At 39.4% G+C, this 15,419-nt stretch overlaps 1 protein-coding gene across 2 annotated transcripts; it reads left to right on the forward strand.

The window, feature by feature from the left end:
• The first annotated feature begins 777 nt into the window (after positions 1-777).
• Positions 778-5,167, forward strand: Miox (Myo-inositol oxygenase). 2 transcript variants are annotated; one of them, XM_077408895.1, is made up of 7 exons: positions 812-937; positions 1,769-1,871; positions 2,445-2,631; positions 2,776-2,984; positions 3,891-4,027; positions 4,331-4,561; positions 4,782-5,167. In XM_077408895.1, exons 2-7 carry the CDS (start codon positions 1,842-1,844, stop codon positions 4,888-4,890), a joined length of 903 nt encoding a protein of 300 aa, XP_077265021.1. In that variant the 5' UTR covers positions 812-937; positions 1,769-1,841; the 3' UTR covers positions 4,891-5,167. The 2 variants fall into 2 exon arrangements, with proteins under 2 accessions (XP_077265022.1, XP_077265021.1); XM_077408896.1 differs by lacking the exon at positions 1,769-1,871 and having other exon boundaries at positions 778-937.
• Positions 5,168-15,419: the final 10,252 nt, after the last annotated feature.

The raw sequence follows: 15,419 nt of genomic DNA on the forward strand, positions 1-15,419 counted from the left end.
AAAAGAAAAGAGAGCTAAGTCGTTCAGTTTTCTTCAAAAGCTGTTAAAAATTATCAGGCATTCTAAAGCGCTTTCTTTATTTATCATTTACTTTGCTTGCTTTTTACTCGGCTTTTTAGAATATCGTTATTACAATAAATTATTATATTATATTATTTCTCTCTCGTTATTGTGAAAATCGCCGCCTTTTGCAATTGCCGAGCGTATCTGTCGCACAGACGCGAATATGAACAAGACATTCATTGAAAACAAATCGCTAAAATAAAGAAATCCCAATCGTAAATTTTTTTTCAAAGCGCTCGTAGAGCGGCGCCATGATTTCTTTCGTTGCACAAAGAGCGTCATTCACGTCTGACGATAAGTGATATCTTTCAACATCGGTTTCGGTCCAATTTCTACATTATCGCGATAATTGCCACATTTTGTTTTTAATGGATTTACTTTTCCAAGAAAGCTCTTGAATTGATTGCACTCTGATGGAAATTTTGCCAGAATCTGAAAGCGCTCTTTAACAATTTTTATCGCGTGACATCAAACGCCAGGTCGCGCTAACCAATTTAAACGCGTAACGTTGTAAATTGCGGTATCGGATAAAAATTTATAGTAATCCATTCCGTTTGCGGTACTCGTGTTTACAATAGTCCGGAATTGTGGAATATAGGGAGAGGGGAGGGTGCGATAGGCAGCGGTGATGTGATTCGACACCATTGTGCTTGTGTGACCGTGGCACTACCCACTACCACCAGACAGACCACCACCAGTACAACCACTACCATCACCACCACCACCACCATCACCATCAGGCGATGCGGGGATCAAGGGTGAATTGTCTTCGACTTTATAAGTTAACTCGGAGTTCTATGCAGGGTAAGACAGACAGCAGTTGCATTTTCGCCAGTGAACGGTAAACAGCTACGGAATGTCCGCCACGACAGTTGTAAGTATATATGTATATATCCCGACTTTATTTCTGAGAGAATTTCGGAGAACTCAAGATTTAATAGTATAACGCGAGTAAAATTACTTTGCGAAAAATCTTAGCAATTATTTCATAAGTTTTATTCTTCGTTACGCATTTGCTTATACACAGTCGACTAAATTATTATCTTATTTTTAAACATTTATATAAATTTAACAATTTTATTGTGTCGCTCTGTATTGCTTTTTCATGTAAATTCGTAATTAAAAAATTGTCGCGCAGACGCGAAATTTCTTCTCTTTCAGACAGGATATGTTTAAAAAGAGAGACCGATAATGCACTATATTGCACAATACATATTAGTTAATCACAATTTGATCGCGTCACAAATCTCATATGTAAAATTTCCACAAATATATAGTCCGTTGTATATGCAGATAGATAAAGCATTGACGCACAGTGAAGACAGATATTTTCATATCAATGGATTCTTTTTCACAATCTTTCACGTTACACCTCGTAATCACAAAAAAAAACATGAATTTGGATATCCTACGAATACTGAGTGTTGTTGAAACAGATCGTTAAACTTTTAGGAGCGCATTCTACATTTTTAGGGATAAAAAAGATCATATAAATTTAGATCTGAAAAATCTCTCTTTTCAAATAATTTATTTTTGTACGGAGTAAAACGATACAAAGAAAACGCAGTATTTCAATTAATCTCAGAAAAGTGCCGATTTCTTGTCCCACCTCATATATTTGTGTAGTAAAAAGCATCGAATGTTGCAACGTAATTTTTAAAATTCTTTTAATTTTTACAATTTTTATAATTTTCATTACACACAGATACGTATAATAAATGAGAACCATTACATGATCATAAGGCAAAAAATATATTGCGAAGGATATTCAATGAAGGATGTACTTTTATTTCATTCTTTACTTGAAGGTATATAGAAACTTTTACATAACGTTTTTGTAACTATATTGATCTAACTGGGTCATTAATCTAACTAAATCCATAGATTTCTTCATGCGAATAGGAAAAGCACTTCATTAACATGAATTTTTATCAATGTTCGTTCCGTTTCATTCGTAAGTATAATATAAAGTATATTCAGTAGCGCAAAACTAGGTGACTTATTATATTATATTTTTTTGTAACACATTTTATCGATTCTATATATTTTTACATACAATACATCTGTTTATGTCAACGGAAGGTATAAAATATAAACTATAAAAATCAAAAGCAGGAATACTTAAAAATCTAATTTTTTAAGTATAACTGTAAAAAATATGAAGAATACAATTTTATAAATATATAATTGTAAAGTAGATCATACATATAAAATAATAAAGACGTGTCTTGAGAATTTCTTCGTGTTGCAATTTCAATAAAAAAAAAGAGTCACACAAAATACGTGATAATTCTTTAAACGCAATAATTCTTTATTTTTTAATAGGAAGTAATCGGAAGCAAGATTTCTTTATGGATTGTTAAACATTTAATTCCCTACAGCAACAAAGCCATGGCCATGTTGCGCTGCTGGACCCATCGGAGCAGCTTCGACCTGAGCCAATATACGCCGGGAAACTGAAAAGTCAATTCCGCAATTTCGATGAAGATTCCGACGATCCCATCAAGGAACGTATCCGCAAAACCTACTTAAATATGCACACCAATCAAACCGTTGACTTCGTCAAATGTTAGTAAAAAAAAAAATTATATATAATTATATATAATTATATTTGGCGATAAATATTATATTGGCGTTAAAAATTTGCTCCGGATATAATTAGAAAGATAAGGATAAGGTAAGAGAGTGAAAGAATCACTTTTCTTCCGACAGCTCGCATGAAATATTGGCTTCGGTTTGATAAAGCCAAAATGACGGCGAAAGAAGCCTTGATTAAACTGAACGATCTCGTGGACGAGAGTGATCCGGACACGAACCTGCCTAATATCATTCACGCGTTCCAAACTGCGGAATCCATCAGGGAGGAGCATCCGGACCTAGACTGGTTCCATCTTACCGGCTTAATTCACGATCTCGGCAAGGTGAGACGAAATATAAAGCTCTATAAGAGAATACATCGAATAGATATAAATATAAAACTGAGAATACACGGAGAATACATACGATAAATGATTTATTTTAATAACTTAGACGGGGTACGCTTCAAAAAAGCAGGAGGTCCAAAAAAATTTGTCTTTTGAAATAATGTAAAGTAAAAGATTCTATTCTTTCTAAATAACTTGTGAACTGAATACTATATAATATTTTTATCCTCTTGAAAACAATCCATTGTTTTTCTAATTTTTAAGACTCTCGTTTTCTCTTTTTCGTCTCATTTCTCTTTTATTACCCTCCCAACTCTTTGAGCACAATATGCTTCAGACAGCTGAATGCTGTTTTCAACAATATTAATGTCATCCTTGTATATCAGTGCGGATTAGTAGCATATGCACGCGCGCGCGACAGAACTTCAACCTATGTTCGACTCTGTATTTAAGAGAGTTTGTTTTCTAAATCCCTGATGAACTAGGGGATCTAGCTCGCTATTGTTCTTGACTTTAAAACAGCATTCGACACGGTCAATCACGGTCAATCTTTTCCTAGCCAAACCGTGGTATGTCCCGCTGCGCTTTCCCTATCTGCCTCCTTTATTACATTTTTTCTTTTAAAAATCCCAACGCATTTTATACAATATTTTTTGCATTCTTTCCTTTTTTTGTAATACCCATCTAGTGTACACATCTTAAAATTCCACGATTCTATTTTCGGTTTATTATTTTTTAACGCCTTTATAGCAGACTTGGTTACTGTTTCCAGTACATTTCCAAACTCGTTCTTTTATTTCTTTTTACGATTTTATGGCTACCCCATGTTTGTTGGGTTCAGCAGATGTACGCTAACAACAAATATATTATTATAATCAAGTAACAAATAATTGTACATTGCAGGTGATGGCATTTTACGGAGAACCCCAGTGGGCGGTGGTGGGTGACACATTCCCTGTCGGTTGTGCCTGGGGTGATTCCATCGTTCACAGAGCGACGAGCTTTGACAATAATCCCGATGGCAAAGACCCTCGTTACAAGTACGTCCCAGTTTTCTTCGTTTTTTCTCTTGATAACGGAAATTTGTGTTATTAAAAGATATTATAAAAAGATCTAATATAAAAAAGGTATTATTTTTTTTCAAAGTTCGTGACTCGTGATGTGTATTTATGTGAGTAAGGAAAATACATTTATATTTTAAGAAAAATTTGAATGCAGAGCTGATCGTAGAATTTATAGTCTTTTAGAGCGGCGAAGAGAGTGCGGAGATAATCTGAATATGTCGTAACTAAACAATTGTACTTGGATTATTGCACCTACATAGGAGGATATTTTTGTTGCAGTACAAAATACGGCATGTACAAACCTAAGTGCGGAATAACCAATCTGACGATGTCATGGGGCCATGACGAATACATGTACCGTTTACTCATACACAACAAGAGCAAATTGCCGAAGGAGGCTCTGGCTATGATTCGTTACCATTCCTTTTACCCCTGGCACGCCAGCGGCGACTACATGCACTTTTGCACCCAGGAAGATATAGACATGTTGAAATGGATCACAGAATTTAAGTAAGTTAAATGTAAATAATTTAGATTGCAATAGAATATGAGAGCGAGAGATAAAAAATTACTAAATCCACATTAAACTCGTTATATATTAAATTATCACACATTATATAACAATTACCTAATTTATAATCAAATTTGAATATAAATTGTATCATATTGTAAAGCTTAAAAAGCTTAAAAAGCTACATCGATGATTAATTCGATGCAAAAATTTTTGCAGCAAATTTGATCTTTATACTAAGAGCGGCGCCGTTCCGGACGTCGAGAAACTGTGGCCCTACTACGAGAAATTGATCGACAAATACATCCCCGGCGTATTGGAGTGGTGATCCTCGTTTCTATTACGCGTATTCGTAATTCATATGTAAACAATATGAGCTATTTTACCGCTGGACACATAACAATTTTATAATTTTAATGAGATTTTAATATACTAATATTATCTCATTAAAGAGTATGTAATATATAGTATATACTACATACTGCGTGAGAAAGGAACAACTAAAAATATAATCTGAGCAATGTTAAATATAAGTAAATCAAATGTTAGATATAAGCGATTATAAAAGCGATTATGAACAAAATAAAATTTAATGATTGTGCCTATCTGGGACCTGCCGAATCTTTTGATCAATATAATTCGCGAGAGACTTTGAAAGAGAATCTGACATATATATATCTTTCACGAGCTAACGCTGGTTGTCCAGCTGGTTGGCCCGTAATAGCCGACCAACGCATTGTTCCGCGATTCCCGCGTGCGGTTCGCGGAGCGGCCGTGCTCACGCGGGTTCCGAAAATTCGCACGCGCGGCTTTTCAAGCGCACGAAATTGATTAGGCTTATGCGCTGCCCGGCGCGATGATAAAGTTCATAGTCCAGTCACTATGTACAAAAAAACGGATTATAAAAGACATAATTCTGACCCAGGATTTTTCTTTTGGGGGGTGTTGGGGGGCTCAAGAAAAGCTTAATCTCAAGTTTTCGACCTCTGTTTCCCGCTTGCTTTTTTTACGGGAGTAAAAAATGTGAAAAAATGGTTTTTCCGCGATAACTCGGTTTCTAATAAAGTTACAAGGTCGAATCGGAGCTCATTTTAAAGCTTTTTTTACGCTCTACAAATTATGTCGTATGACATTTTTACGTATGATCGATTGTTTTCGAGACATCGAACGAGAAAGGGAAATAAAAAAGTATGAGAGAGATATATTTAGTTTTTTCTTTTTACTCATTATTGTCGTCCGAACTTGCAAAAATGCTTCAAATAAAACTTGTAGAGCGTAAAAAAACCTACAATTTTTATTTGTTATTTATTTTATTTTGTTGAAAATTACGCCTTGTAGAGCGCCTCAAAGTGGAGAGTCGTCGTCATCGCGTTAGCGGCGCGTTGGTTACGTCGATACGCGGCACCGAACGCTTTCGCTAAGATTTCCGACTTCATTGACGCAAATAAGTAACATAATAGATGTTTTTTATAGGATTTTTCCCGCTCTACAAGTTACGTTCAGTGATATTTTGGCGTACGATCGATAGTTTTCGAGATATCGAAAGAGAAAAGGAAAAATTGAGCATTTTTGTTCGTTTTTTTCTATTTTATCGTTTTTCGCACACGAATCTGTATAAACGCTTCAAATAAAACTTGCACAGCAATAAAATTCGTAAAATGTTCTTATTTATTACTTTAATTTCGTTGAAAATTCCATATCGCACTACGCCTCAAAGTTGCAAATAAATCTTGCAAAGCCTGAAATTATTGTAGCTATTTTGAAACCGTCAAGTTTTCTTAATTACACTTACCGTTTCATTGAAGAATACATGAAAGCGTGCAGTTTTATATCTAAGTGACAATATTTGTGAAGTAAGTTTATAAGAAAGAAATACTTTATCGCTGACGCGATGGCGACGACTCTCCACTTTGAGGCGCTCTACAAGGCGTAATTTTCAACGAAATGAAATGAATAACAAATAAAAATTGTAGGTTTTTTACGCTCTACAAGTTTCATTTGAAGCATTTTTGCAATTTTGGACGACAATAATGAGTAAAAAGAAAAAACTAAATATCTCTCATACTTTTTTATTTCCCTTTCTCGTTCGATGTCTCGAAAACAATCGATCATACGTAAAAATGTCATACGACATAATTTGTAGAGCGTAAAAAAAACTTTAAAATGAGCTCCGATTCGACCTTGTAACTTTATTAGAAACCGAATTATCGCGGAAAAAACCATTTTTCACATTTTTTACTCCCGTAAAAAAAGCAAGCGGGAAACAAAGGTCGAAAACTTGAGATTAAGCTTTTCTTGATCCCCCCAACACCCCCAAAAAGAAAAATCCTGGGTCAGAATTATGTCTTTTTTAAATGTACATAGTGACTGGACTATCACGATTGTCCCGATTAGATGAGTAATCCGTCCGTTAAACGGACGCGCGCGAAGGGGAGCTTATTGACTCACGCGGGCCGGCCGATACTTCGAACGAAGAATTCGTCCTCCAGGAACTGATTCGCTCATTTTCATCGTTCGTAAGGCATGTAAGGTCACGCGCTGAGAATCATAATCCTCCGTGGTAATGCAAGATTATCCCAAGAATACTTAATTACACCTAAGCATAAAAATTATTTTGTTATATTATAATTCATGTATTAGAAAAAATAATAATTACTAATGTGTCAATAATGATCATTGGCAGGCCATTTGTTACAGAAAAAAGGGTGATACATTCATCTGTTAAGAAATCAAAATGTGTTTTATAAGTTTCAAAATAATTTTTATAAATGTATTTTATAAGTTTATCTCGTCCGCGATACACATAATATACATATATGTACCGCGTAATAATGTAAATGGAGATAAGGAAAAAAATATAAAAATAATAAGGAAAGAATATAAATGCAATAAGGAAAAAATAAAAATGTAATAAGGAAAATTTATATATATATATATATATATATATATATATATATGAACTCTTTTTATTACATTTGAAAGCATAATCCAGAGCACGGTTATAGCGAAGTCACGCTCGAAGGTAATATAGCTAGCGACACGAGCGGGTTTTCCCGGGTGCTGTCACGCTTCTCACATATTACGAATACGATAGAAGCTGAACTTTCGGCACACGCGGCCGTCCGCTGGACGCGTGCAGAGAGGCGCCTAGGAAGTTTTCAATAAACCGGACGATCTACTGTGCTCCACGGCCCCGACGACAGCCTGGCAGCGTCCCGCATCGTCGCATAATACATGGAGCGCAGCCTCTTTATCGTGACTACGCGAGTCACGTATACAGCAACGTCTCGTCTTGCAGTTATATTTTCGCGGTATATCTCTCTGCCTTCTCGCGTTATGCGTCCAGCAGTTTTCAGATTGTACCCGCGCGATACTCTTACACAAGTGTAAAACACGCGAGAGCGCGGAGAAACCAGGACAATAATGTAGAGAGAGAGAGAGAGAGAGAGCTTGTTTAGATAATGTTTCGGAGATAATTGAAGCTGAATTTTCACGCGTGACCCAAGGAAACTGCAAGACTTTGAAGACCTCGACATATTTTTTAAGAAGAAGCGTCAAGCGTCATGAAAAATAATTTCGCTTCAATTTAATATCCGATCTCACAATCTGCTTTTTAGATTGTTGCGATTTATTGAACAATTATTATCTGATGAAGGCGAAGAGGCCTCGTTAAGGGCGCCACTGTGGTCGCTATAAGCAATCCTTGTAAACGTCTTTAAATCACTTCTGATGGTTACATCCTTTCGAATTTATGCGAGATGACCTTTACGGATGAATATTCATGTTTAAAAAAGTAGTTAATGCTCGATAACCTTTCGGCAAAATTACGAGGAATTAATCCGGCGGCTCTCTCTCTCTCTCTCTTTCTCTTTCTCTCCTCTATCTCATACCTGAGCGCGGTAGGCTTGTTAACGAGCGGATTGATCGATTGTTTTGCAGGGGGGAAGGGTAATTGTCGGTTGTGTTTAACAAGCGAATGTGCACACAAGGCGCACGTAAAGCAAACGCAAAACATACATTCTAATCTCATTGTTTCGCAATCACGGCGGTCGCCGATCTCGAGCGACCGCGCGCGTTCGCCGCACGCACGCACGCACGCACAACGCGTTGAACTTTATTTATCCCGATTATCACGTCCGCGCGCCTCCTGCTCTCTCAGGTCCCCGAATTAGTCCCTAATTAATCCACGCCAGAGGAACGTGATTGCGACAAATTCCCGTCTGTCCGGGCGATAGATAAATATTCATGAGAGCCGGCCCGCGGGCGCGCGATCCACGACTCTCCGTTCGAGGGACTCGTTCTAAATTAAAAAGCTTATTTTTCTTCATCATCTAATGGGGAACGAGAGGCCGCGCGAAGGAAGTTTCGCCTCTCATGTTTCTCTCGACGCGTAATATCGCGAGGTCGAGTCAAACCCGAGTACCTCGCGGTTGCGTTCTTTTGCGATCCCCGGCCGCCATCGGGAATCTCTGAAAGGCCGTTATTGTTCAATTAACGACCATACGCGCCTCTTTATAACGAGGTGGAATTATTCCGGTGTATCGCCCGCCGAGCCGCAGCTTATTAACGAATCGACCGATCTCGCGCGCGGGGGCCCCGCCTCGAGGATAATTGTCGGCTTTCTGCATCGCGCCGCGACGTTTGAGGCTCTCGCGAGAGATCGCGAAGGGCGAAGGGCGGCGAATTGTGGCGTCTCCCTTCACCGATCTGGGACACGCGGACGCGATGTAATAAAAGGCCGACAGGTCGGCACGGTCATATAGTTTACTCAACCTGAAACGGGGTTACATCGATCTTCCGATGCGTGGGGGCGTGTAACCGTGAAATCGCGGACACATTCGATCATACGTGTACACGTGTGTGTATATGTATACGTTCACGTATAGGAGGAAAGTGTGTTATAGATATAAGGGGAAAATACGTTTCCACGTAAATGGAAGAGGCGCGACTCATTTCATTACGTTCCGCGTTAAATTTATTATATGATATGCTGTGAACGTGTAATGGAAGTTAGAATATATGGTTTTACGGAACTATTAACGCGCTCGCGACGAGATGATCTCTCCGTTTTGCAATAATAAAATTAGATCGCTAATTCAAGTTAACTCTTACTTCTATGATTTTACAGATATCAGGAGAAATTCACAGAAATTTTATTGAAAAATTACTAAAGAAAGCTAATTAAATTCTGGGAAAAAGATAATCGAGAAACGGATCAATTTATAAAGCCTGCAAAAAAAGTAGGTAGGATATAGCGAATAAATCAAACGAGGTAGGAACAATAATGGCACGAAATTGGAAGATCTGATTCTATTTTCTTGGCGTCACTAAATTTTTTGACAACTCCTGCACGGAAATCAGTTTCTCGCGGTTACGAAAAAACGTTGCAATATAGCATGCTACATCCCGATAATAATTTTTACGGCGGCTTCTCACGAAGACTTCGAGGCCGGCCGGGATCGTGTGTTCGTTACTTCGTCGGGGGGGAAGGGGCTTCTTTATTTTTAGTGATCCAGCGACATTCGCCGTGCCTCTTGTCACCATGAAATCCCGATACTCGCATCTCTCGCCCAGCAGTCCCGCCGACTTCCGGTTGCGCTTCCGCGTGGCTTCCCTACGGCGTTGCTCTTCCTTCCGCTGGGACCGATTACCACGCGATTTTCTCGTCGGGATTCCTTGGTCCCGTTTAGTCCCCGAACGATCTCCGCCGTTTTCAGAACGCGCATTCTCACAGAAACAACATTTTCATCGCAATATTGTTAGAATTAATATGAAATAAGTAACTAAACTTTATTAATAAAATAAAGATAATTAGATTAACGTGCTATAATTAGCCATTTTTAATTAACGCATGATCATTAATATATTAATGCATATTTGTTAAGTAATATGACATTAATAAATAAATTAATAGATTAATATTGGCAGACAGATAAATATTGGCAGTATCATTTCGAAAATGCTTGGTTTTCGTCGGAGCATTATACACTCTATATACCAACAAATTCGTTTTATTATTTTATCGACTGCGTTGAACCTCGACTGATGTAATTCACGTTTACCTTATTAATATTGCGCTGAAGATGACCCAAAAAAAGGTCGAAATATCAATTTTATGTAATGTCTGAGAATTTAAATTATTACGCACCAATTACCGCGTGTTGCCTCTTTTTATTTATCTGATTTATTCACAGGAGAACTTTATTATATATTTTTTTTTAATATATTAAAATTTATTAATAATTAAATTATTATTAATAACTTACATAATTTTGAAAAAAACTTTACAAATACTATAATTTTAACGTATATATAAAACATTCATAGATGCTGCCGGATAGATTTCTACTCATGAAAAATATTAATACTAATGATTACATTGTTATTAATATATTAATGACTATAGATATAAGAGCTTCGTTATATCTAACAATCATAATGTTAGAACTATGACATAATGTTAGCTCTAGACTTTCATATCTCTTTCGCTAGAGCCCACCTCCGCGTTCGGGGTTGATCGAACGGCGAAAGAGAGATAGGAATCATGACGAAGCGTAGGTGGCAGCCGATGGATCGTTCCCCGGGGCACTCCTATGGACGCAGGTGACTTACCTGGAAGTCCAATTAGAGGCGATTCCGTGATGGGGAATGAGCCGAGCGGCGTTGCGGCGTACGAGTGCGTATAAACGCGGACGCGCGCGATCGCGATCGCGAGAACGAGAGAGGAGCCCACCCACCCACCTACCTACCTATACCTACCTATCCCCCCGCTGGGCAAACGCCGGAGCTGCGTGTCGGCGAAATTGGCTTAGTCAGCGGCCACATTACGGGGCATTACGGGACATTAACGGGACGTTATTGTATGGCAGCATCAGAGCTCACTTCGCCATCCGCGATGTTACATATCGAGGGCCCCGTGTCCGTGTCCGTGTGTGCGTGCGCTGCGTGTGTGCTTGCGCGCGCTCGCGGACGCATGCACCCCGTATATACCAGGCCGAAGGAAGAAAAGAAGCGGGAGGGGGAGGGGGACGTAACTGTAGGTCACGTAGCTCGTGAATCATGCAACCTTACCTTTACCTCGTAAGCGATCGCGACTTCTGAGAAACCGTCGGACGCGCGCGCGGGTATACGTGCACACGGACGCCCACGCGACCCCACGTAACCGAGACCCACACACGGCGCCCGATTCTCCGATACCACCTCTTCCATACATGCACTCTCCCTCTCTATCTCTCTATCTCTCTATCTGTCTCTTTTCACCGTCGCCGCGTCCGCGACCTCCGGACAGCCAACCCTCGCCGAAGGTCGCCAAGGCCTCAAGCGCAACGAGGTGCAGCGTGACGGATGCTGCTCTGCTCGGGCAGCATGGGGAGAACACCGGCTCTCGTAGAAACTGGGATTCGCGGTAATCGGTAGAACGCAGTTCCCGGAACGGAGATTCGCAGGACCTTTAACTTCGCCGCGGAGAAAGTCGTGGGTTTTTAGAACGGAATTCACAGAACTGTAAAATAGAGAGATAGATGTCACACCTTGAGAGTTAAATAATGTAGTTTGAAACTTGAATCAAATATTGAGGAGGAAAATTGAATTATCGGGATTAACCCTATTCACTCCAACGTTTTTTCCGCCCTTTTATTCCTCCAACCATGCACTTTCGAGTCTTACGTGTTTTTCAAAATGTTAATAGCTTTGAAAAATTCTCCAAAAATTATTATAATATCTTTGTACCTTCGACTAAAAATCAATGTAAAGAAAATTTGGAAATCATTTATTTAAATATTACAACAATTATATGTTGACAAACACGTTAAAAAATCATAACTCACGAACAAATTGACGAAGCTTAATGAACCAAAACGCAAATCAAAGCTAAAAGTAGTGCAAATGAGAAAAAAAATATGAGATAATTATTAATTAAATAGGAATACTTAATTTCGTCGCCGCAAATTTGGTAATTTTTAAATGGTACAGAAGGACTTTAAGGACTTAAAGAATGCTAGAAAAAGAATTTCTGAATAAGAAAAGGCGAATTTAAAGTGTGACAGATATTTTTTATGTAAAAACATTAATTTTTTTTTTACAATCGTAGATCCTCCCCACCTCTTCCACCTGCCTCTGAGCCATAATAGACCTCTGTGGAATGTTGAATTTTTTTTTAACGACAAAAATATTTTAAATACGCTTAAATTATACACAAAAATACATTTTTATCGAAAAAAAATGCTCATTTACCTTTCACACAACACTGACGTAAGCCTCCAACCATGCATTTTCGTGTCCCACCGAGATTTTGATTGTTGGCCGTTTCGAGAGTAAATGAGCAAGGACTTTGAAATTTTTGCCTGAGGTTCCCAGCCACAATAACTTTTTTCCGGCGTGGAGGGGATTCTCCCACGATCATTTGTTTTCCGGAACAAATGACTGTTAGAAATTCGTGGGACACGAAAGGCATGGTTGGAGCGAATAAGGTTAATATTGGAAAAAAGAATCGCAATGGGGGAATTTTATCTTTCACATCAAATTGAGCCGGGATTAATGTCAACTTATGTAAAAAATAATTACAAGAATTATGTTTAACGTTTTAAAATTGCCTGACGAAAAGTTTGATACGTACAAAATCGATGTACGTATTTATTTGAGTGATTTAACAAGAGAAAGATATAATAATGTTTTGTTAGAAACGCGCGGAGCGTCTTTATAAAACGTGATCGGAGAGAATATGACGTACAACGAAACTTTAGGAAATGTAAATTTGTAAAGGTGTTTTGTAAATCTACGAATAATATCTGCGATACTAATCTGCGGATAATTTACGGCAATTTGCCTCCACTTTCCGCTTAACGGTACCGCGACTTAATAATCCGAGAACGTTTCGCAGAGATAAAGCATTTTTCCCGATCTGTCTTTGTTCCAAAAAATTCGAGATAATCGTCCCTGGTCCCTTTCGCACGCCGTTAACGTGAAATATAAATGCGACGATGAGAAGATAACGCGACAGGTGAAGTTCGTAACCCGCGATGTCGAAAAAGCGAAGATCGAGACTAAGATAGCTGCGATATACCACTTCGACATTTGCGCCCGAAGATGTGGAGCGAATTTTAACGATTTTTGGCCAGAGTACACTCACCACTTATAATTATAACTGAAATTAATATCTCTTCTGCAAAGAAATGGAGCATTCTTCACGGAAGGTATATTTTTAAAAAACATCTAAATGTATTATAATGTGATATAATATATAGCCAGTACATTGTAGTATCGTAAACTATTATTAATTGTATCGTTTCCACCGCGTTAGTTTCCGCTGACGTTTCTGGCGAAATTTATGTGGGCGGGCAACGCGTCCGAGGGGATCGTGTGTTTTAATTTAGGAGCGTGAGTTAAGAGGACACGCGGAGGAATATCCTGGGCGAGACGCGGAAATACGCGGGGGTAGCGAGGTATGACAGTAACAGTGCCGCAACATCGGAGCGGCCGTTCTTTGTCCACCTACCTGAGTGCGATTACTCTTCACGCTCATTATCCGCCCGTTCCACGAATCCGCAGGTTTCCCCGTAAAATGCGTCATAGGATATCGCCGCGAATTACCGTCGGCAGAAAATGTAACGACCCGTATTCCTCCTCCCTTTTTTTTCCCTCCTCTCTGCTTTTTATTAATTTGACGGTTCCGGCATAAAGCAGCTCCCGGAGAATATTTTCCCACGAGCCGATGGTTTTATCTCCGTCGCAAAACACGCGGCGATAAGTTTCCTGTTATCCTGCTTAGTTTCCCCCCCCCCCCCCCCCCCCCCCCCCACGCGAGATAATATTTTGCATTATCGGATGCAGAAGCGAAACATCATTCCTCGCGTGACTCTCAAGAATAGATGTTTGGATCAAGAATAGAAAGTTACGCTGTTAATGTTCATTAATATGACATTACACTCGATTTTCCAGAAACAATAAAAAATGTAATTACGTATAGTACCTGCAACGATTTTTATATTTTTTCCTATTATTTCTACTCATACTATATTTAAATACATTTTACACCGTGTTTATTTATAATTTAATTAATTGAGTACATCTCTTTTTGTCGCCTTCCGATACAAATAACGTCACTGCTACCTCACCACGTGTGTAATCGCGGGCATGTGTCATTGTCGCGGTCGAGAGATTCGGGTTCCATCAGCTAATGCTTCCTCGAAAAGCGTCAGCGCCTTTCGGGTATCACCGGGTCCCCATTCATCATTCTAATAACGTTCGCGTTACCGCATTACGGCTCACGGATAACAGCGGCGTTATGTCAGAGACGTGTCAATCCGCCGCTGCGCCTACTTCCGAGAAGCGGCCCGGTGTCCCTGCCTGACGACGACGACGACGACGACGACGACGTGCATACCCGCGGTGCACCGGGTGCAAGTACTCACCCGACGAGGTCGGCGTGAGTTATGACATATTTGCGGTCGAGGATCTCCTACCTACCTAACTACCCTCCGTCGCGCAGGAGAGACCTTTCTCGCCGCAACGCTGACGAGGCGCGCACACTCTCGCGAGCGGAGACCCTACATACACGCGCACACGGACGCTCGTACATAGTCGTGATCGTGCATTCCTGATGTCTTCCTTACGAGCGGAGCACCGGCCGGACTCGTCTCGCCGTTAAACCGCTCTCACACCTGCGATCGGCTCGTAGACGTCACGAACGTCTCAAGGTGCGCGAAGCAGCCTCTATTCAGCGTATTCGTGAGTTGATATTCGTGATCCGCGTAAAAGAAATCCGTCTGATAGCGTCTGCGAATATTTTATATATGTTGAAGATTAAATAAGAATTCTTTGATATGTTGTACACTAAATTGATATTAAATCAATCAGAAT

This window comes from Temnothorax americanus, unplaced genomic scaffold (genome assembly GCF_048541705.1).
Source record: "Temnothorax americanus isolate GAGA-0224 unplaced genomic scaffold, ASM4854170v1 Scaffold25, whole genome shotgun sequence".
NCBI classification, from domain to species: domain Eukaryota; kingdom Metazoa; phylum Arthropoda; class Insecta; order Hymenoptera; family Formicidae; genus Temnothorax; species Temnothorax americanus.